General features: G+C 40.4%; 1 protein-coding gene across 2 annotated transcripts in view; it reads left to right on the top strand.

The window, feature by feature from the left end:
* Positions 1-20,538, top strand: part of LOC139744898 (uncharacterized) — an 80,450-nt gene extending 59,912 nt beyond the window's left edge. For both annotated transcript variants that reach the window (XM_071655311.1, XM_071655310.1), the window contains 2 exons: positions 16,399-19,605; positions 20,271-20,538. In XM_071655311.1, coding sequence (XP_071511412.1) covers positions 16,412-19,605; positions 20,271-20,520 — 3,444 coding nt within the window. In that variant the 5' untranslated portion in view covers positions 16,399-16,411 and the 3' untranslated portion in view covers positions 20,521-20,538. The remainder of the gene's footprint in view (positions 1-16,398; positions 19,606-20,270) is intronic.
* Positions 20,539-23,599: the final 3,061 nt, after the last annotated feature.

The raw sequence follows: 23,599 nt of genomic DNA, 5'->3' as shown, positions 1-23,599 counted from the left end.
TCAAATAAATGTGAGTACATGTGCATGTGTGTGTGTGTGTGTGTGTGTGTGTGTGTGTGTGTGTGTGTGTGGAATTCTGGTGACCAGTATGCATATATCTCAGCAGCTTTAAATGAAAATGTCAGCTCTGCGTGCAGTGTTTATAGAATAAACAAATTAATGCCAACTTCTCTCACTGACATTTACCCTTATATCTCTTCCTTCTTTCACCTTTTTTATTCACTTTATGGTGTTTCTCAGTTGCTGTTGTTCTCCAAATCTACATTTCTATTTATGTTTCAATTCTCTCCATCAGTAATATCTCTTTGCGTCTGTTAGGCCTTGTTTCAATGTTTAATTTTCCTCATGAATTTCCTTGTTCATTTCAAATCAGATTCTGTGTACAATATGTAATTTGCAAACATAATTTTTTACAAACTGGGACTTCTAGAACAATTTTGTGAGTGATGAAATTGTGGTCAATGACAAAATAAATACTGTGAAACATGATATATTCGCAGCATGAATTTTTCGCGAATTGGAGCAGACAGCCTTTTTTGCGGCGTGAAATTTTTGCGAACTGCCACTGGCATTCAATGCATATAGTGTAGACAAGAACTTTCACGAATCTTCGTGCTCGCGAAATTAAGATGCACACGAACATTCCTCGTTTTACAGTCATACATAGTATTTCCCTCTTCAGGAAAAAAAATTGGTGATTTCCCGCCTTGGGTTTGGATATGGCTTGTTTGTGTAATGGGAGGCAATATTTTTCTCTCATTTTGATTTTTAAAAATATCAATTGACTCTCAAAATTTGTGAATATAAGAACAGAATTATACTGCGTATACAGTATGTGATAATTAGTGCATATTGTTGATGATATTTGTTTTAGAATTCTAGTCATCTTTGTTAGTTTTTTTTTTTAGGGGGGGGGGACCTTTGAACCAATTTAAAATGAGTCTGGTAAGAAAGAGTAAAATTTCATAAGCACAACATGTTAGATTGTATCAACATTTGATAAACATGAAGGAAGATATGCAGATTTAAAGTTTTGCTATTTAGGAATTTTTACAAAACATTTCTTGAAGAGTCAATATATGCAAATGAGTGAGTGAATGTTGTCATGGCCTCACAACTTGCCACGTAGCATGTGCACAAGTTTGTTTGTTTTGTTCGTTTGTTTGTTTTTGAAGTACATATCTGCCCCATCTCAAATCCCAATTATATCTGATGGGTCTAGGGCAATTATCCCTTGGCAATTACCCTGGACCCTTCCCCTGACCGTAACCCTTATCCTAATCCTGAACCTAATCCTAACCCTAACCCAAACTATATACCCTAAACCTAACCCTAATCTTTACTCTAACCTTATCACTAACCAGTATTTAGCCAGGAGGTAATTACCCTAATACATTTTATCTGACTTACCACTCTTTTTAAGTTATACAGTCAGAAATAACATTATACAAGTGTTGCACTTTTAAAGCAGTAAAAAGAAAGAATGGAAAAAAAAACAACATGTCAGTTTTTTTTAACACCATTGGTGGAAAATTGTGAGATGAGGACATTCTTCTTTCAGCTCCCTCAATTTCATATTCATGTCAATGGCTTGAGAAGTCTTTTGCAAAAATGAACAAAACTTCACACTTACAGTGTACAAAACTTTCCTAATCTATCCAATTCTAATCAAATTTCACTGTTCTGCTAATAACATTTTACTCTTTCTTTTCAGACTTAACCTGTGTACTGTTCACCTTAAAAAAAAAAAAAAAAAAACACTAACTACATATGCTTTCTAAATGGAAAGCTAGTCCCATATACATGTAGTCTTGAGCATGTACACCACAAAGTATTCTTATGTACATTTTGAGTAATATGCTATGGATAATGCACTCGGTAGAAAGTACTACTGTATTTCAACAGTACATGCGTGGGATTGACGTTGTAGTCATTCATTGAGGGAGGTGTTAGAGGAGGAGTGGAATCTCTTCGCAATTTACGAAAATTTATGCATCTAGGTTCTACAGCATGACTTTTGAATGCCTAGCATTTCACTGGCTTTGATGTTCCTTGCATAGAGTTTGGATATGGAGACCAAAGAATAGGTTCTTAATTTTAACATTTTTTAACTGTATTTTAGAAGAAATGCTGAAATCCTGTCTGGAACTTGGTGGTAATCTTGAACAGAACAACTACTTAAGTTTTACTGGAAATCTCCTTGTTGTTAACCCCCCCCCCCCCCCCCCCCCCCCCCCCCCCCCCCCCCCCCCCCCCCCCGACTGTATCTGTTCTTTTTCAGTATCAAAACTGCATGCATATTATTGTCTAATTTACCTTTTCCAAGGTTGAAGTGCACTTGATTTGCTGTAGAACCCATATAAAGATGTATGTAGCAATTAAGGTTGAGCTTACTAGATTTTTACTTTTTGCTGACCCGATTCATGTGCCCTACTAGTGTATACCAAAAGCGTTTGCGAGCCCTTCGGCTCATGCTCATGACATTGATGTGTAGTTTAAAATGGTTTGGAGCAATTTTGGTGCAGCCATGTCTTTAACTGCTAAATTCTGTGGCTCGTAATTCCTTCTGTATTATTGAGGAATGTATTTTCAACATTTGCTTTACAGGGACCATTGATTGTTTTGAAAAGTTAAATTAAGTGGCTTTCTATCAATACTGTCCCAAGGAGAGTCAAAATCATGATGTGAGTAGAAGCTACATGTATCCCTATCACGCCAATGTCCTTGAATCAGCTTTGAACCAGTCCATAATGGGATCAAAGAAATACCATGCTGCTGTACTGGATAAGTTACAGACATTCATCTATATACGTTTAGCGTACGACTGTGAAGGCCGCACAATAATGTATGAGATGGGGACATTTATTTTAGGATTTGTGCATAAAAGCCTTGTACTGTAGATACGACCGAGCGGAAGCACAGAGCTTGCCTGCAGGGGGCCCACACAGAGCCTGGCAACATTTGGTTGGAATATTCAATATTTCTATGTTAGTGAATGTATCATTATGTGTCCATGTTCCCTGTATGTTATTTCCATGTACAGTTATAAGTATATACTGTATGATTTACTGGAAGGCAGTATGTACACAATGTGGATGGGCTTTACATTGTGTAGAGTTTATTCACAATTATAGAAATGAAGTATTTTGAAAGGATTTTGAAGTAATATTCTTTTGTGTGTGTGTGTATGTAATGCGATTACGTACTATTTCTGTTATCGCTACTACACTATGCACTGCTATGTCTTTTCTCTTTCATTATGCAAAAACTCAAATGCAAAGTATATTTTACTTGAAACATATCTTAAGTTTTGTTTTCTTACAAAATGGGGGCACATTCAGCAAGATTTGACAAATAGGCTGCAAGTTACATTATTTACATTTTGTTCCATAATGTTTGCATGGTTTGTGAGAAAACAAATACAGACCTGAATGATAGACTGCATCATCAGTATTGTGATTTCATCACAGCCCAAGCACAGACAGACAGACAGACAGACAGACAGACAGACAGACAGACAGACAGACACACACACACCCAGTGTGTAGAGTGGAATTCGATTTATTCATACAATCTGAAACCTGGAGATTTGCTTTTAATTTGCCAAAGAGCTTAAACTTTGATATGTTTTGGAGATACAAGCTATGTCTTTGGAGGTTATTGTACCAAATGACGCTGAACTTTATAGAAACTTTTCCCCAATGCGAATTTTAAGTTTGAGTTCATTAGTCCTATGATATAAATGTCATGCCGTACCAGGGGTCCCCCCCCCCCCCCCTCATGGAGTCAGTGTAGTAATCCTGATCATGGCAAAGGTCTTTCGGCATCCGTTCAGCAGTGACGATTTCAGTTGTTGCTATGGTAGCTAATCAGCAGTGAGAATTTGAAACGTTGCTGTAAGTACTTTAATCAGCAGTTAGAATTTTAGTTGCTACAATATGCCAGTTAATCAGTGATATGAATCTGTTGTGGGGTCTGTAAGAAGATCAGCCTTATGAATTTGAGTTATTGGCCTGGAAAACAGATTTACATTTAAAGCTCTTGGAATTTTATTTGTTGGTCTGGTATTAAATTTAGCAATGACAATTTCAAACTCTTGCTGTGATCGCTAATGAGCAGGCAGAATTGTGTTGTTGTTTTAATGGTTATACAGGGACTACACCCTCCATGTACATAACCCTTTGTGAACAAGTGCAGCTGTTTCTCATACAAAATACACAAATCAATGTGAGGCATACTTGTCTGAAATATATTACGCGGCTGTCATTCGGCAACTGAAAACGTTTGTCATAGTTGAAGGAAGTTATGGATTTGGTGTCACATTGGCAAATCCGCGATCTGTCTTAGAATAAGAGCTGGTATTTCAAGACTTTTCATAAACATGTCATGTGCATTTTATTCTTTGCACTAAAAACCATTCAGTATAAACTTGTAAGAATGAAAAGGATATTTCAATACATAATTTATGAATATTTGATGGAAATACAGAGGTTTTTGTTTTGTTTTGTGTTTCTTTGAGATATATTATGATGTCATCTGAATGAATGATATGATTTTTAGCTCACCTGAGCCAAAGGCTCAAGTGAGCTATTGCGATCGCCCTTCGTCCGGCGTCCGTCGTGCGTCGTGTGTCGTCCGTCGTCCGTCGTCCGTCGTCCGTCGTCCGTCGTGCGTCGTGCGTAAACTTTTTACATTTTCATCTTCTTCTTGAAAACCCCAAGACCGATTTTCATCAAACTTGGCAGGTAGCATCCCTAGGGGGTTAGGAACTCAATTTGTTAAAATGGGCACCATGCCCCACCCAGGGGGCCCCCAGGGGGGCCCAAACCCCCCAAAATTAAGGAATCTGTAAAAATCTTCTTCTCTAGAACCAGAAGTGATAGAGCTAAGTTAATACTATGAGTTAGTACATTGATGACTGTCGTTTCAAGTTTGTTCATGGCAGAATCAGGGGTGCCCCCCTTGGGACCCAGGGGAGGGGGGTGGGGAAGGGTTCTAATGGGGCCTAAATTGTACATTTTCATCTTCTTCTTGAGAACCCAATGACCCATTTTCACCAAACTTGACAGGTAGCATCCCTAGGGGGTTAGGAACTCAATTTGTTAAAATGGGCACCATGCCCCACCTAGGGGGCCCCCAGGGGGCCCAAACCCCCCAAAATTAAGGAATCCGCAAAAATCTTCTTCTCTAGAACCAGAAGTGATAGAGCTAAGTTAATACTATGAGTTAGTACATTGATGACTGTCGTTTCAAGTTTGTTCATGGCAGAATCAGGGGTGCCCCCCTTGGGACCCAGGGGAGGGGGTGAGGAGGGGTCCTAATGGGGCCTAAATTGTACATTTTTATCTTATTCTTGAAAACCCCATGACCCATTTTCACCAAACTTGGCAGGTAGCATCCCTAGGGGGTTAGGATCTCAATTTGTTAAAATGGGCACCATGCCCAACCCAGGGGGCCCCCAGGGGTCCCAAACCCCCCAAATGAAGGAATCTTTATAAATCTTCTCTAGAATCAGAAGTTATAGAGCTGAGATAATATTATGAGTGAGTACATTAATGACTGTAGTTTGAAGTTTGTTCATAGGAGATCCAGGGGTGCCCCTCTTGGGTAGGGGGGGGGGGGGTGGTTGGAAGGGTCCAAATGGGGGCCTGAATTGTACATTTTCATCTTCTTCCTGAAAACCTCATGATGGATTTTTGTCAAACTTGGCAGGTAGCATCCCTAGGGGGTCAGGATCTCAATTTATCAAAATGGGCACCATGCCCCACCCAGAGGGCCCCAGGGGGCCCCAATCCCCCCAAATTAAGGAATCTTTAAAAAATTGGGCCCTTATTGTACATTTTCATCTTCTACTTGAGAATACCTGGTCAAATTTTAATTTAGATTAGTGACTGCGTGAAAGGTGAACTTGCGATACTCAGGTGAGCGCTAGACCCGCGGGTCTCTTGTTTTATTTCATATTGCATCAATGTCATTTTCCTTTTACTGAGATGGGATGTGATTGACGGCACTATTGTGATACTCTCAGTGTAGATGGTAAATCACCATGACAACCAGACACTAACTTGGAAAGTAACGCTGTCTTGTGTATGGAGGTAATTTAGGTCGTAATGCTCTAATTATCTCTTGCACACTTTGTACTCTCTCTTAGTACACACTGCAAACTGTTTACTGAACTAAGCGAGATATCCATGGTGAGATAAGCTCACGAAAAGTCGGCTTCGCCGTGGCAGGTTGTCGCTAGCAACGCAAGATCTGACCAGCTATGCATGACATTTACACTCGATGCATCAACTAGAGCGGACACGTGACGGATCCGCTGCAGTCGGAATGTTTCATTATGAATCATTTGCAGAAGACCAAGACGTGAGCGTGCGATGTCTTTGCTGCGTGTGGGCGTTTTGCTGAGCAACCAAAGGCTGCCTTGTGTACAGAGCTCACACTAATCTACATTTAGTGTCAAAAGAAAAAAAGAAATGTGAAGGGGGTATGGGGCATACGCAAAAGGGGTTCTCTCGCTTCATGAGCCTGCATCGATATCGGATGCGTGATCGATGTTCTTTCAAGGGTATTTGAAAAGTGCATGACTCAACCTGGGTCCATATGCATGATCAGATGGAGCATCGATAACCTTGGGTCGTTGTGTGCCTTGTGCATCGGTAATCAAAGTCGTCTGTGGTACAAAGGTTGGACTCTTTCCACTGGGATGGGTAATTAAAGACAGTGCCAGATGAAGGTTAGATTGCATCCAGTAGGTAGGACCTCTGAATAGGCAGGCAACTGTCATACCAAGGATGGCTTGTGAGGGAAAGATACCTGCAATTCCTTTTCCTTAGGACCTCCAAGGACACAGTTCATGCACACTCACCAGCTATGTCTCTTCCCTTACATTTCTACCCTGATCGTATCTTCATCTTCCTCAAAAGTCATGTCAAAAGCGATTATGTAGTGGTTTATAAGTCTTTAATCATCCTCCAGATACTGTAAAACGAGGAATATTAGCGTGCATTTTAATTTCGCGAATTTCGCGAGAGCCAAGATTCGCGAAATTAAACTGCACATGAAAGTTCTTGTCTACACTATACGCATTGAATGTTAGAGGCAACTCGCGAAAATTTCATGCCGCGAAATAGCCCGTTGGCTCCAATTCGTGAAAATTTCATGCTGAGAAAATATTATGTTTTACAGTACTCATTTATCATGTTGCCTTCACAAATTTCCATGCAAGTGAATATCATGATTAAACTTTGTAATTATAACACACAAGCAAACTTACACACAAACAAACATACATGCTTAGTGATCATAGTGAGCATACTCAGATATTTATTTACATATAGTCAAACCTGTCTTCACGGCCACCTCTCTATAGAGGCCACCTGCTTATAGCGGCCACTGAAAAATCCATCGCATGAAAGTGCTGTATTATGGACCCTTTACATAGCAGTCACCTGCCTAACGCAGCCAGGAGCCACTCATTTCGTATCCCGTGGTGAATATCTACCTGCGTATAGCAGCCACAAAAATTTAGCTGAACCGTTAAATCAGCCATGAATATGTTAGCTTTTACGTTCATTGCGTGAATTCCACGGGCGAGTCCTAGCTTGGTCACAATCACACAGATGTGATTGACAAAATTAGTGCAGCTCTTTGCTGTGAAAAGCCATCCTACCACTAACTTGACTAGATCTAGACTTCAGTAATGCCACCCTGAATAGATGCTACAAAGGCAGACAGCTCTTAATAACATCTGAGATGTGAAATGCCGACTAATTAGTGATGAAAATCCCTTTGAATAAGGACAATAGGGTACTTGACTGGGTATTGTTTATTGTTTCCGTCAGCTTCGCACACTATCAATCTCCTCGACCTCACTCTTGAACCCCATTCATGCAAACTGGTACGAACCAGTGCAGTTCCTCAGGCCTGAAATGTTATTTCAAAAATCAACAGAACATAAGTAGACCAAAAAAAGAAATTAAATGAGTTAAATTGTATTTACATCCCAATATTAAAGCTGCACATGCAAACTTATTTGCTTTTTTTTTTAAAAGAATAACATGCGGTATTTTATGCTATTATACAATGCAAGAGTTGAAATTCAAAATGGGCACCAGCCTGTCTATAGTGGCCACCTGTCTATAACGGCCACTTTTGTTGTTTCCCTTGGGTGGCCGCTATAGACAGATTTGACTATACATATATCCATTCATACTTAAATACACTGTACGTTTCTTCATACATTCATACATGTGTACAAACTGACATATCCCAATATTTGGATGAATACCAGATCTGGAAAAGATTTAAAAAAAGATGCTCTGTAAAGTGGTTGATGAATTCATATTTCAGTCATTCTCTATGAATAGATTAACCACCATGTTCTAAATGTTTGTAATATGTGACCCGCTACAACAAAATGGTCCTAAAGTCGCGCACGGTCAAAGCCGTGAAAATCGAGTTTGAAGTCAGAGCATCAAAATTGGTCAAAACTTACAATTTTCTGAATTTGACATATTATTAGAGTCTGACATGTCTTCTATCGTCTGTCGAAATTTTGAAGCAAAACGATGAAAGGAAAGACCAAAAAATTGCGTTTTTCTGGGCCATGTTTTTTGGCGTTTCAACGTAGCAGAAACGGGTTCGAACATTTGGATTGAGTGCCACAGATAGGCTCCGCCCCTAACAACGACCAGAGTGATCTCATTGGTCAGTTTGCTGCTTGCCGCTAACCGAAGCGTGAAGCTCGCACACTGCCTAGTCGACTGGTTCGTGCTGGCAGGGTGCGCTATGCCCAGCCCGTTCTCCTGGCATCCTGGTCACTGATTGGTCGGTGAGGAGACCGCCGACGCTGTGTTTGAATGAGCATTTCGGGGGTTGCTACGGCTTACCTTCTATTGTCCGGAGGTAAATACTGACTCGCGTGTCCCTTGATCGTGATTGCGTCGCAAGGAGATCTTTTAGGGCGCTTTTCTCGAAACAGTGATTTCCCAAACGTCTCGACATGCTCTCTTTTAAACATCGATATCTCCACAGCCGATTATTTTTATAAGATGCGTTATACGTCAATTTAAAGCAGAAAGATTAGGGAATTGTGTCATGCAATTTTCAAATAATTGGCCTCACCCGACTTTAGGACCATTTTGTTGTAGCGGGTCACATATTATATTGTGCTTCCTGGCTAGATATCATTTTATATTGTTCAAATATTTCACTGAGAAATATGAAAGTGACATAGAAATTAAAACTAATATTGAATAGTCACCAAATATTCATTATTATTTTAGGGTAAATTTGTTTATTACATTCTGCTCTATGTTTGACAAATAATTCCGCTGTTGAAGTGCTAGTCTCTATGGTGCATGTGCACACTTCTCTATAGTGCTTCATCATCCCTTTTGGATCAGAATTCTTTGTATGTGTTTGTTCAGGCTTGAGATTAACGTCTGTTGATTAGAATACACTCAATGCAAAATCAAAAGCTGTCAGTAATTCCTACGTGATTCAATTCACAGCTTGTTCAGGTGGTTACTGACTACAGATCATATCAATATCGCATACACTGACGTCAGATTTTGATACAGTGCATACTTTGTGGAGATGGATGTTTCTAGATATGTAAGACCATAGTTATTGAAGAATAGCTGTAGTCCTGTGTATTACAATAATGGCATGTCCTTAACAGGGAAATGATCTTATGAACCCAAATATACATTCGTACATTGAATGAATGCAGCAATATTAGTAGAATACACAGTGAAGTCTGAGGAAAATTTGACAATCCATTGAAAAGTTATGAAATATTAAAGTCTTAGTTCAACTATCGCTGGATGGGAAGACTTCTACAGTCTGCGATGTTGTGTATGTACAATGATATAAAGAAAATGTATGGAACATTCCACATAGTTTTTTTTTAATGAAAAGTACACATTCCCTGGACGTGTTACTGACATACATGTATACTTAAGGATGTTATTATTCCCCATGCTTTCTGAAAGAGTAAAGTCATGTGCTCTTTCCTTATGCTAGAATAGTGAAAATATTGTTCATATGTGATGTCACAATGTGTTGTAGTCTTCTCATCTATCTATGGTGGCAGCAAAATTGTAAAAATTGATAACTTTTGAATAGATTGTTTGATTTTCTGCAAACTTTGTCGATATGTTTTACCAATATTGCTGCACTCTCTTAACTCGCGCGATATGTTTAGGGCTTCTTTTTCCTGTAAATTTATCAAAAAGATAGAAATATGAGTAAGACTTTGCTGTTATTGTAGACAGTGCTAACTGTAATTTTATGCAGAATGATCTCTGATTAGTATCAAAATGTTGTTTCTACAAAAATGTTCTGTGGTTTGTTAAATGTTAAATGTGTCATGAAGCGAAGTAGAGTTTAATTTGTCAATTAAAGTGCAATTTGCAAGAATGAAGCCTGTATCTGTTTTTTTCCACTGCCAACATCCACAGGGGGAACACTGTGGATGTTGTTTATTCTGAGAAGGCAGCATCATGCGATTTCATAGTCCTTATGAACCGGCAATCACCCCGTGATCCCTCTGAAAAATTCACGATTAGAGACCGGTGATAATCTGGCCTGTCCATCACTCCTCCATTAGCATTCCTGGGCCCATCTGCGATGTTGATTGGTTTGAAGGTGCATCATGCATGGCAATGGTGTTGGGGAGTTCATGCAATGCTTGGGAAGGGTATCATGCCAGCCCAGTTGTCTGGTCATTGTGAGAATGTGACAAGAAGTGATCTCACAAGCAGGTAGGCTTGCACAGCTAAAGGGATGGTACAGTATTGGTGGAGATGAGAAATGGGCTTTTAACTTTTTGCGAGATACCAAGAAAACACTTAGTACAGAGCATACCATTTTAAGAGGAATTCAAAGTTTATTTGATGAAAAATCGGGTTTGGAATGACTGAAACATCCAAAAACAGAGTAAAACAAAGCGGTCGTAATAAAAGGTGGGTCCCACACTTTATTAGAATCGCTCTATTTTGGATATCTCAGCCATTTCAAAACCAATTTTCATGAAATAAACGTTGAATTCCTCATGGAATTACATGCTCTTTCATATTTCACAAGTGGTTTCTCGTTATCTCACCAAAAATATTAGAAACCTGAAATTAGGTCTCACCAAAACTATACGATCCTTTAACTTCAAAGTCAGCTCAACCTTCTGAAAACATTTTTTTTTCCCTGCTGATTCCCCTTTTTCCACTGCCCCATCTGTCCCATTTCTCCTTCTTAAATCAGCTGTTTCAAGAAGTCACCTGAGGATGATCTTAATTTCAAGTCTAATACTATGGTACATCTCATCTGCAGACTGTATTCTAAATGTATATGTGTAATACCCCCGTCACACTAGAGGCGGAATGAGTCGGAATGCGGTTGGAATGAAAATTCTTCCTGCATTCATGCATATTCGAAGTGCATTCCAAAAATTCTGACGACATTCTGAGTGCATTCCAAACATTCGGGCCCATTCAGGCCCATTCTTGTGGCCAGCCCGAATGTTTTTACCCATGCTTAAAACATTCGAGGAGCATTTGAAGTGGAAAAATATCGATCTGCATTCGAAGGGTATTCTAATTGGACTCTGATTGCATTCTAAATATTCCTACGGCATTCTAACAGCATTTGAAACAATCTGACCTCATTTTAGGGAGAATCGGAACGGTGTTGTACCTCAAATCCTGCCAGAATAACTCAAATGCTCAAATGCTCATACAATTACCCCCAGGTAAAAACTGGTTAGTGAAGAGCTTAGAGTAAAGATTAGAGTTAAGGTTAGGTTTAGAGTTTGAGTTTGGGTTAGGGTTAGGATTAGTGTAGGATTATGATTAGGGTTAGGATCACGGGGAAGGGTCTGGGGTGATTGCCCAGGGGGTAATTGGCCTAGACACTTTCTTTCAAGGAGGTCTTGCTGGAGGACAGCAATCTGTAGCAAAGCAACATGGTCCAAGGGGTCCATACTCTATCATGATCGGGTTGAGACTGGTGAAAATACAAGATCCATCGCCATTTTGTATGCTATCGGAGACCATTCCGGCGGCATTCTTGACACGCACGGGATATTCATGTTGCATTCTAAGTACATTCTAAGTGTATTCTAAGTTTTCACGCTGCATTCTGTTTGAATTTGTGAACATTCAAAGTATACTTGGTAGCCATTCTGGCAACCTTCTGACAGCATTCGAAATGAGTTTGTACTGCATTCGAGGTGCCTTCCGACCATCAGACTTCGGGCAGCAATTGAACCGCGCTCGTGCGGCATTCGAAGTGCTTTCTAAAAATTCTGACCACATTCTAACAGCATTCTGAATATTTCTACAGCGTTCCAACTACATTTGAGCAGCATTCGAGAGCTAATTCATTCGGAATGTACAAGAATGATTCGAGAAGGGTTCGAAGTGCATTCAAAGTATTCGAACAGCATTCCTACCAAGCTGTTAGAATTTGAATTTTTCTCCCGAATGTGGCACAAATTTTGAAAATATTTAATTCCGGCTGGTTCTGCTTGATTTGTGGCGATTCCGAATTAGTGTGACGGGGGTATAATGCTCTTGGCTCTATCATATGAGATTCTTTGTGCAAATTGTTAGATTTCTATAATATTCCTTTGCTGTTTAGGGCAAGATATGTGTCAAAGTTTTTTCAAAACTGAAGCTTTCAATGTTCTGCCATTCATAAATGTATCCCAGTCTTTGCATATAAATTGATCCAATTGTTTCTTGCTGGCGGCAGAGAAGTATTAACCGAAAAGGGCAGATCGAGATGTAATGTTGAAGGTATCTGAATATATATGTTTCTGAATGCTATGTATCAAGCACAGGAAGAAATACTGTTAACCCAGTGTTTGTTAGAACCAGTTTTGCCTTGCCTTAATCAGGGCTCAACACTAACTTTTTTCCTTGGTGCCACTATAACTTTCATATCTGAAATTTTGGTGGCCAGAAAGAGAAACATAGGGGCCCAAAGTAAAAACAAAATTTATAAAATTTCATTTTGAATCTTAGTTGCCTGTTTAGACCACTACGATCATAATCGTTTTCTAAATCTGGTGGTCTGGCATCAATTTTTAGTGGCCCCTGGCCACCGGGCAACCACTGGTATAAACCTTGCTTAAACCTGGGAGGAATCACAGTGCCCCAGAGCCAACTAGTGAATAGAAACTGGTTGAAAAAAGGGGAAAAAAATCGTAAAACTTTAGATATTCCCTTTTCATCTCTTAGTCTTACCATTACTTCATCGTTTGCATGTGCTATGAATATGATGCAATATAGATCTTTTCTGTTAATGTCAACTAAATGTCAGTGTACTAAATTTGCCTAGAGTAGGTCACTGACATCTTAAATTCATAAAGGGTAATTCAGAGTCGAAAATGAATCTGGGAATATATTGCCCTTATGTGTGTGGACCCTGTAGGTTTGTTCATTTTTGTCTTTTAAGTGCATGTGCTGCATTAATTGCGATCTAATCTGCACCCAATTACTCATATCGTGCACACACATCGGCGCGGAGCTTTCAGTATGTATGGAGTCACAGTAGATAACCCGTGAAAGGAGGGGGCTGACTCTTCCAATCGTATGGGGAGTGTATGGGACGTGAGTGCAGGTGGGAAGGTGGGGAGAAAAAAAAATAACAAGAGAAAGAGCTCATGTGAAAGAAGTTTACGGCACACTTGTTGTGGGAAAAGGTCCATCAAAGTCTTCATGCCCAGCATGATAAGAATGTTTTCTCATCTTGCGATTAAATGTACTGATATTGGCAAAAGGATTGTGCATTAAAATTCAAGAGAAAGGACAAAGAGATATAATCTAATGTTTGTTTTTTTCTATCTCAAGAAGGCACGTATGCAGAGATGCCAACTCTTTACTTTTTTGTGCAATAGTTTGTATTATTTTTTGCCCAAAGTATGGCATGTTTCATGAAAAATACTGTTTTTCCAAAATAGTAGTACTACGCATGTGTAATGCAGGAAAGGCGGAAGTACTTTTTCCACCAAAAATATGTCTTTAGAGCCACCAGAGTACTGTAATACTGTTTTAATACAAGGATAGCATTTCTGCTAATGGCATGCATACAATGAAGGTTATATAAAGATATCACTGTGAGATCAGTCAATTAAATAACGTAGTCTAACATGGAACTGTATGTTTCTTGCAAAAATAAATTTACAGACTATACACTATGCTTTTTCCACATACCTATATTCCTTTGTGTAGTCTTCATGCTTATTTACATGATCAGATAAATGTTTTCACAAACTATCAATAAATTGAATTTGGGACCAAATATTTGTCATAATGCCTATCAAAAAAATACTTGTCCCATATTTTCACATTCTATTGTGTGACATTAGTATTAGCAGTCTGTAGCAATAACTGGCAAGAAATATGAGTTTGTAGTAAATCCACAAAATTCAGAGATGGAAATTTGCTGAATCAAACATGAAACTACAAATCTCTTTCAGATAGTACAAAGCAACATTGATCAGGGATTTTATGAGTTACTCTGTCGTGTTCTCGTCTGAATGCGCCCTTGATGTCAAGTTGCTTGCAAGGCTGAAATGTCTGCATCGTTTGCATTGTACTTGTGCCTTTTACTAATTGAATAGAAAACTGTATCACCATTTCTGCAAGGAAAAATGAGGATTTCTTCTGCTTCAAGTGCAGAGTACAAGATGAGAGAACTCTAATGTGGCTTTGCAATCAGAGCCAACGGGGTGGTGGATTCCGCCTGTATCAGTGTGATTATGCATGCCTTACTGATCGATGGATAATGCAGCAGACATAATCTTCATGTATGGCACTGCTAGCACAGAGGAGGAAAATAGGAAAACCACTCAGTCTGTCGACTTAGTGTATAGCCTGTCTTTGTATGGATCCCAAGTGGTAGAAAGACCCAGAAATTACTGCCTTTTTTTCTCCTTCAAAAAAAAGAAAAAAGAAAAAATAATAATACATATACTTAGGTGTATTTGTATCATGCAAGATGCTTTCCTGGGAAGGGAAGCCCACAAAAATATGAAACAGAAACATGAAAAGTAACTTAACCCGTTGAGGACAAGTCCCGCGTATACTCGGGCAGGTGTCTATGGGAAATGCGTGTTGTAGCAAAATCAGTCCGTCCTCAACGGGTTAAACTCTGATTCTACTGCTGTCATTTCGCAGTCATGTATTGTAAAAGTGGATATTTTCGCCTTACTAATTTTTCACACTCCCCCGGGTAAGATAAGTTTCACATGTTTTTAATTCCGTGGAATCAAGACATCAACGGAACATATGGCAAACAAAAATATTTGTGTGCTTTTATTTTTGCACTAGTTTCTGGTTGCGCGAAATACGCGAAAATGTCAACACCGCGAAAATTTCCACATTTACAGTACTGCATATATGCCTTATATCTAATGAGTCTACATTGTAATATGTTGCAAATCGGGACTTACCGACAATTTCGCAAGCAAATCCAAACCTCAGATTCATTATTCGTTCATAAGATGACTTACAAATAACAGAAAGAAATGAAGATGTAAAGAGATCTGATTCTTGGAGAAGTAGACAAGTTTGTGCCTCCATTTCGTCTTGCAATGAACCCTTAGGTTCCCACGCCCCCTCCCCCCCCCCCCCCCCCCAAAAAAAAAAAAAACCACGAAAAGAGAAGAAGTGTTGTATCCGGTGACTAGACAGCTGAAAGTGAGGAATCTGGGTCTGAATAAAGTAAGATTCGGGTAGATTAAAAAGAGAAAATGTAGAATGCCTCCTGTCATTTGGCAAGTCATTTAGCAATTGCACGCAGATGGGTCTCAGCAAATTAAATCAGGTCACAAGTGGAATGCAATATTCACATAAGCATTGACTTACATCCTGGGAGTGAACATAGAGGGAGGGAAAAAAAGGCTCAAAAGAATATGTGATGAAATGAAAGTAAGGCAGTGGTCAGACTGAGGTCAGTGGATTATGTAACACATTGTAACATCTACCAATAAAAAGTTGGTAGGGACAAATTTGCTGTTTCTCTGTAAGAGAGAGCTCAGAATTGTTTCAGAAGACTTGGTTCAATGATGTTATATGACCAAGCAATTTACTTATTGAATTCAATGTGAAATCTGATGAATTTGACTATTTAATGTCCAGTTTCTTGTTGTGGAGACCAGAATTCAGCTGATGTAGGTCTTGCAATATTTTTCTCCCTCTATCTTTCTTCAACTTCTTCCCTTAACTTTAGCATTAGATAAAAGTATTTATCCCCATATAAAGTTTGTAAAAGTTTAAAGCACAATGCAAACGACATAAAAGGGTAAGATTGTTCAAAACAGTGGAAGTTTTGGCATAAAAACCAGAACAAACTTCTAATGAGTAATTTTAAAAAATTTTGTCTTTTCTGCAGGTCTGCTGTCTCCATGATGGCACGGAGAGAGCAATCTCAGTTTGACGATGCCTTCGAGGATGCTGAGAGTGATATGCTGACCTCGAAGACCCTTCCACCAACCAGCCACACCCCATACATCCAGCGCAATGGACACCTGTCCTCCGGCAGAGAGGAGGACCACGATGGCACGAACGGAGAGCTTCCCGAATCAGATGCTGCCACGGAGGACACCCAAGAGGAGAGGGCTGAGGGGGAGTGGAATGGCCTCTCAGAAGGCATCAAAGGCACAAGGATAATGAGTGACCAGATACCTTCACCAGAAGAAGATGGACAGGATGAGTATGGAGATACCTTTTTCATAAACCAAAGTGATACAGGACTGCAAGGGATCGGGTATGGCTCAGCGTATCAGTATTCGGAAGGAGATGATGGCACGAGGGAGGGTACCGAAGACAGTGGGCAGGGGCAGATGAGGGACGACTTGACAGAGAGCGACAAAGACAAGGACTACATGGAAGATGCCACGCAAGAGCGCCAGGGTGTTGCCTTCGATCCGGATGATCAGTACGAGGACAGTGGAGTTGTGGATGATAATGGGATGATTGACATGGAAGGAGGTATGCAAGGCTATGAGGCAGAGGAGGATCACATAGAAGGGGAAGACAGGTTTGAGGAGGTTGACTTCCGATACGACTACATGGATGGGAATTCCTTCCTGGAGAGGCAGCCATATGGAGACAAACAATCCTATGCAGAAAGTCAACCATATGTGGAGGACAACCCTGCATTCAATGAGAGTGAGCCAGATTATGACACACATCGAGACTATGGACAGAAACAGGACATATATCAGGATTACACTGAATCTGATTTGCCCGAATCCGGCCCCAACGCAGCCAGTGAATTTAACGAGGCATCCAGAGTGGATACCAGATTCGACGCACAGCAGTCTAAAGATGATGAGCAAATGCCCGACTATCATGACAACCATTCACGAGTAGATGATCATTCTCAACTAACTGGGGACTATGTAATTGTTGACCAAGATGTTTTTGGGCCTGAATCCAATTCGAACTATGCAGCCAGTGATAGTGTAGAGGCAGATCAGGAGGAGCCAATGCAATCGAATCATGAAGATTTTGACTACAGGAACACAAGTTCCCATGATGTAACACCAGACGTTCAATTATTCTCTCAATCGCTTACCACTGTCAGTGGGGGGCATGAAGGTGCTGAGCATCAAGCCAGCATGATTGATGCCACCGCAAGGTCTAGAAATGAAGGAGGATATTCTGACTCGAGGAATTTAGGGCAGCATAAGAGAGTCAAAGAGACAGGTTTGCTTGATCCAGTCGGTGAGAGGAAGATGCCCCTCAAGTCAACCAGCCAGATGCGTGTGAGCCCCAAGCAGGGAGGAAGTCCAGCTCAAGGTGTCAAGGAACCACATACTCAAGTTCCACGGAGGCCTGCTCCAGGAGCTGCACAAAGTGTGCAGAAAATTCCACCGTCATTTAGCAGCAGTAGAGGAGGTGGCCAGAGTCCACTCAGTAATACTCAAGGCTATCCAGGGAATGCTTCATCTCCAGTCAGTGGTCCGCAGGATAACAGTGACTTCAATACGGGTAAGAGAAGAGTTCCTCGTTCAACAACTCAAACAAGTAGAGATGGCACTGGTAACCAGGAGAGAAGAAGTAGGCCTGAAGGAGCAGGTAGACCTCTTGGAGGTGATCGACCCAGAAGCATGCCATTGCCAGGAGGGGCCCAGCCAGTGTCTGTGCTCAAGTCACGGCTGCAAAAGGAACTGCGAGAAATGAATGATATTGAAAAGAATTTAGCTTCCACATCAATACAGCCAGAGATAAACAGAACTCTAAATTCAAATGATAACAGAAGGGATGGTGGAGATGTCAGCCCAGGAGATTGTTACATGTCAAGCAGGCATAATGCTGAATATGCATCTGTGTCATCACTTAGGAGTTCTCCTGCATCCCAGAGGCAAACAAGTCCATCTGACAGAGTACCTTACGCCAGAGACCCGCTCCCGGGTAGAGATATGTCTAGGAGTCCCAGTTCTTCGCCCGAGAAAATGAAAGCTGCCAGACCGGCCCGGAGGGAGCCACCGAGAAACAACTCCAATGCTAATCACCTCGAGAGTGAAGCAGTTACAAGAAGGCCCAAACACAACTCAAGACCGCAAGACCACTCCAAGAGGTATTCTTATGAAATTGAGGAAAAATCTGATGCTGCTTCAGGAGAGATAGTCTTTGATGACATTGCCGAGTGTGGAGCATACCTTGATGAGAAGGATGCCAAACCCAGTCCAATTAAGATTAAGAATAGGCAAGGGAAAACTCATTCAGAGGATACAGATAGTCTAGGGGGTCGGAGAAGAAGGAACAGCTATGAGCTAGCAAACCGGAGCTCCAGTGAAGAAGAAGAGAATGAGCAAGATGGAAGTCAGAAGACAAACAAGGCAGACAGTGGTGGACTATCATCCCTAGTGTCACAAGGAGGTGGCCTGCTTGGCAGTGGACAACGAGGAACAGGCATGAACAGCAGTCTTCTGTCCCAGCTTGCAGAAAGGGAGCTGGCCAACTTACGTAACTCGTACAAGAAGCCACAGGAGGAAGTCCAGGACAGCCAGCAGGAGTCACATTCTGTGACATCAGACACCTCCAGCACCTCATCAACCCACAGAGAGGATCAGTCCAAGGTGCTCCCCAAGCTGAGTCCCATGGAGTATGATGCTGTGGGCTTCCGCTTGGCGGGACACGCAGGGATCGGGGAGAGCACCTTAAACCTGAGTGCCGTCCAGCAGCAGGCGCACCCTGAGGAGGATCAGTTCTCAGATGCAGAGGAAGATGGAAGTGACCCTCCACTCGCCAACCCCGCCATCACCCCAAGCCGATCCTTCAGCACAGACCATCCCTCACCGGTGTATGGGAGGTCCCGATCCATGGATGACCCCCACCAGGGAACCTCACCTCTATCATCTCCCTCGTATCCGCATCCACCATCAGAAGAAACTTGTGCAGAGCAGGTAGATGTGAACGCTGCCATGAAGGAGTTGCATAGTGCTCTCACCAATAGCAAGACAAAGTTGATGAAGGCACCCTCATTCTATACTCCTGAGCAAAAGCCAATTTGGATTTTGCAACCAGATGCAGCCAAGAAGCATGAAGATGACCAGAAGAGAACTAGAGTCTTGGAGGACAGAAGAAGAAGGTAAAAGTATTAATTTACTGTGATCAAGCATTCTCAAAAGAACTACACATAGATTTGTCAGTGATCTGCAAGAGATATTGAATGATATTGCTCGAACTTTTACTTGAGTTATTTTGATATGAAAGACTGCCGTGTGTGGTGAAAGCTATGCACTCTGCAGAGTGTCTACCACATGCAACAAGGAGTAATGAATATTACCAGCAGCATGAGATGGATTATGAAGGGAAAGAGTGTACATCATTATCTGCTGTCGTGACAACTAGTTCAGGATGATATGGTTGTCATACCAACCACCAAATGCCAACCAACTGAACAGTGACTTACTGATATTGGTCACAGATCTATTTTCATCTGATCTCATTACATTACTCAAATTAATGATAATGTTAGTACCATTCAAAACTCAGTGGCCCATCAGATATTGAATCAACTATAAAACCAAATGCAAATCTTTTGTAATGAATTGCCCACCACTCGTCCCCACTACTGTGCTGCCAAACAGAGCTAATATTGAAGTATTGTAATCAACATTTCGCTTATTATTCAGTTTTACCGTAATTTACCAGGTTTTAGAAACATCAATCAGTGACTAAACGGTTTTTGATGAGATTGTAATCATACATTTTAATGTACTCACTGTTGTGTTTGACGCGTCTGTACCCCAGGAACGAAGAGATGCGACGCAGCCACGTCCAGCAGAGGGCGGAGTACATGAAGCACACGGGCCCCCAGTGCTATGTCCGCAACGATGAGGACGAGGAAGGGGAGGATGAGGACAAGGGTCTCATGTCTGAGCAGGACCAGAAGATGGGGGCGCCAGACTACCTTAGCAAGCAGAGGACCGCACGCGAGCAAGAGACCATGAGGGTGAGTCTCGGGTCATCACGCTTTACATGTACAAGCTCCATTGCATGAAGGAAAGGGGAAATTGTTGCAATGTGTTGCAATTTTCTCTTCTCTGGTTTTATGATATTGCTCAAATTTTTACGTGAGTGTGTGTGTGTATATATATGTATATGTGGTTATGTATCTTTTAATGCAACTCTTGATAGTACTAGAAAGTAAGTATAAAGTACTAACATAGTAAACAGTGAAATTGTATTTGAGAGATGCCTTAAGTCACAAATTACTACTAAGTAAAGAGTTATTTACTTTTGAAACACTGTAACTTATGTCGGCCTTAACTGGGTGGCTTCCAAAACAGCAAGAAGAAAAAAATATTCACTGGGATATGCAATGAATCAGGTGCATTGTTATTTCAGTTCATAAATAAACTATTGTTAGGCATACTGAAGCACTCCAGTTATGGCTGAAATAGACATTAAAAACAAACAAACAAACAAACGAGTATCCGAACTGAACAGGACCACGTCCCATTGCACAAACTGTTGGTAACAGTGTATTCTTCTACTTGTGTCAGATATGATTAGTTAATGGAATATTTTACTTATTGCTTGAAAAATGCATTTAATTCACAAGTTTATGAGTGGGAGTGGAAAAAATAGATGAGAAAAATTGTGCTTGCTTTCACTTAAAGTGCAGCTGACATGGCACCCTGATAAAAAAATGCTATTATCAGACCTACCATTTTCTTCTTTTTTTCCATTGGAAAATGGTGTCTTGTTTGCCAGAAATGCCTGAATTGCTGCAAAGAGAAGGCAAGATGCTTTCGTTGTCAATTGAGCTCTTGCCAGCTGCATAGATAGCGGAGGTGAATGTAAGGCACCAAATGGAAAGCGGCCAAGTAGGTTGACTGCAGGTGCAGTGCCCTTAGTCTTTATATGTGCAGCCTTAGGCTGAAAATAAGTTTTGTGTGAATACAAGCAGAAAAATTAGATGAAAACTGGAAAAGTTATGATTTTCTTGTTGATTTTTTTTTTTGTTAAGGTGTGATCAAACAAACACTACTTTGAAATTCTGTGATGTCATACATGACATCACTCTCCTTTTGCTTTGTCCTTTGAAATAAGACGTTTTCATTTTCTGGAAAAGTGAATTTCCAATCATTATATACACCCTATACAATCAGTGTAAATATTTCCCATACAACCACTGCATAGAATATATCCTGTTATTAATGATACAAAAGAGTTATGTTATAATATATGCTGGTTATGGACAATTAAATGAAAACAAAATGCTGTAAAAACTGTCTATGCAAATATGTAGAACTGTGAGACTGTGAGAATAATATCGCTGATTATGAAGAGATACTTCAAATATTTAAACTAATAAAAAAACCAAAAAGATAAAAAGAATTGAACCCTTCATGAACAACAGCCAAAGTACAGCTGGGCATCATCACCCGTGTGCTGTAAGTTATGCAGAACTTAATACTCCGGCATGAATTGGTAGATATGCCATCTCAGAGACAAGGTGCATTATCAGATGAGCTTGTGAGAATCTGTGCAAATTTGACTGGCTAGAAGCAGAACTTTCACCCCGTGCATGCAAATTTGTCTCTTAACGGCTGCATCCTGTGCAGTGCTAGATGGAGGGTTCAGTAAGCTGTGGAAGCATGAAGATTTGATACACGTTTGTTCCCTTACGATAAACAGAACAATACCAAAAAAAAAAAAAAAAAAAAGGAAAAAGAGAGAGACCCATGAAAAAAAGTGTCTGCGATATTGTTTAGATACAACATGGAATAGATGACTACCAATGCCCAATCAGTTTATGCTCAAAATCATGATATTTTCATCTGTTGTTGTTCAAACACAATTATGCCCCAGTCTCGAATTCTAATGTATCTGACTGATTAGTATTTTGAAGTTCTTCAGCCAAATAGAACATTACACTGTATGTTTTATACTTTATAGCAGAAAATTCAATTTCCGTCATATTTTTTTTGTATTCGATCAATGGGATATGCGCGGTAATGACATCATCAGTTCACTCATTGGCATTTTCATATCAACTGAGAACTGTTTTGCTGAAATAAGCAGAATTTCACAGTTTTATAGATTCCTTCAATATTTGTCCAATTTTGATCAAATTTGCAATGTTGTGCTCATTCCCTCAAGTTATTTCTCTTTCTTTTCAAACTAAATTCTCACTGGTTGTTAAATGGAAATTCTTTTTAAGGAACTACCTAAAGTTATGTGGCACAATGCATTATACTGTAAAAGTGGAAATTTTTGTGGTGTTGAAATTTTCACGCACCTCGCACAACGAGAAACTGCCGCAAGAATAAAAGCACGCAAATATTTTTGCTTGCCATATGTTCCTGTGCATGATATCTTGATTTCGCGGAATTTAAAACACGCCAAACTCTCCTTACCCGGCCAAGCACGAAAAATTAGTCGCGCGAAGATATCCACTTTCACAGGAGATTGATGCATTTAAGCTTATGCGTTGTTCTAACCATTGAGGTGTTTTTGTATCTTTTTGGTATACACAGTCACAGAGGCAAATTCTTTGACCAGCTGTGCACGCCAATAGTTGGTTGATACAATAATGTACATGGTCCTCTATTCTGTGAGATCTCCTTGACAAACAAAAACTGTACAAATGAAGTCTCTGGTCCTCTTTGCTCATATTTTGGGCCCATGTAGGTATGAAGCGCATTGTGAAGTTCAGCTCCCAAATGGTAGTGCAGAAATATTTGGCCATTATGACCGCCACAGTTTCTCAGCAGTGCTAATGCCCTTCTTGATCTAACTCCCAAAATATTCCGTTCATTTGAGGAAATGAAGGCATCGAAAGCACCGTGATATATGGTAAACATTTGATTCCCAGAAGAAAAAAAAAATGAGCAAGCTGTGATTTGTGAAAATTGTTGATGTAATGCGAACTTTACGCACTGCGCCAGCTGGGGGAGCGGTGAGGCAGAGAGTCTAATGTGCTGTGGCATTTGTGAATAATGAAGCGGTCCCTTGGATCTAGCCTTTCTCATGATGCAAATGCGAAACCATGTTAAAGGGGACAGGGGAAAATCTGGAGCATACTTCTTTGGGTATGCAGAGTGGAAGTAATCAAAGGTATAAAAGGGTCG

The sequence above is a fragment of the Diadema antillarum genome, unplaced genomic scaffold (assembly GCF_040938485.1).
Source record: "Diadema antillarum isolate AM-2024a unplaced genomic scaffold, OU_Dant_1.0 seq00001217_RagTag, whole genome shotgun sequence".
NCBI classification, from domain to species: Eukaryota; Metazoa; Echinodermata; class Echinoidea; order Diadematoida; family Diadematidae; genus Diadema; species Diadema antillarum.
This window is presented reverse-complemented; position numbering and strand designations above follow the sequence as displayed.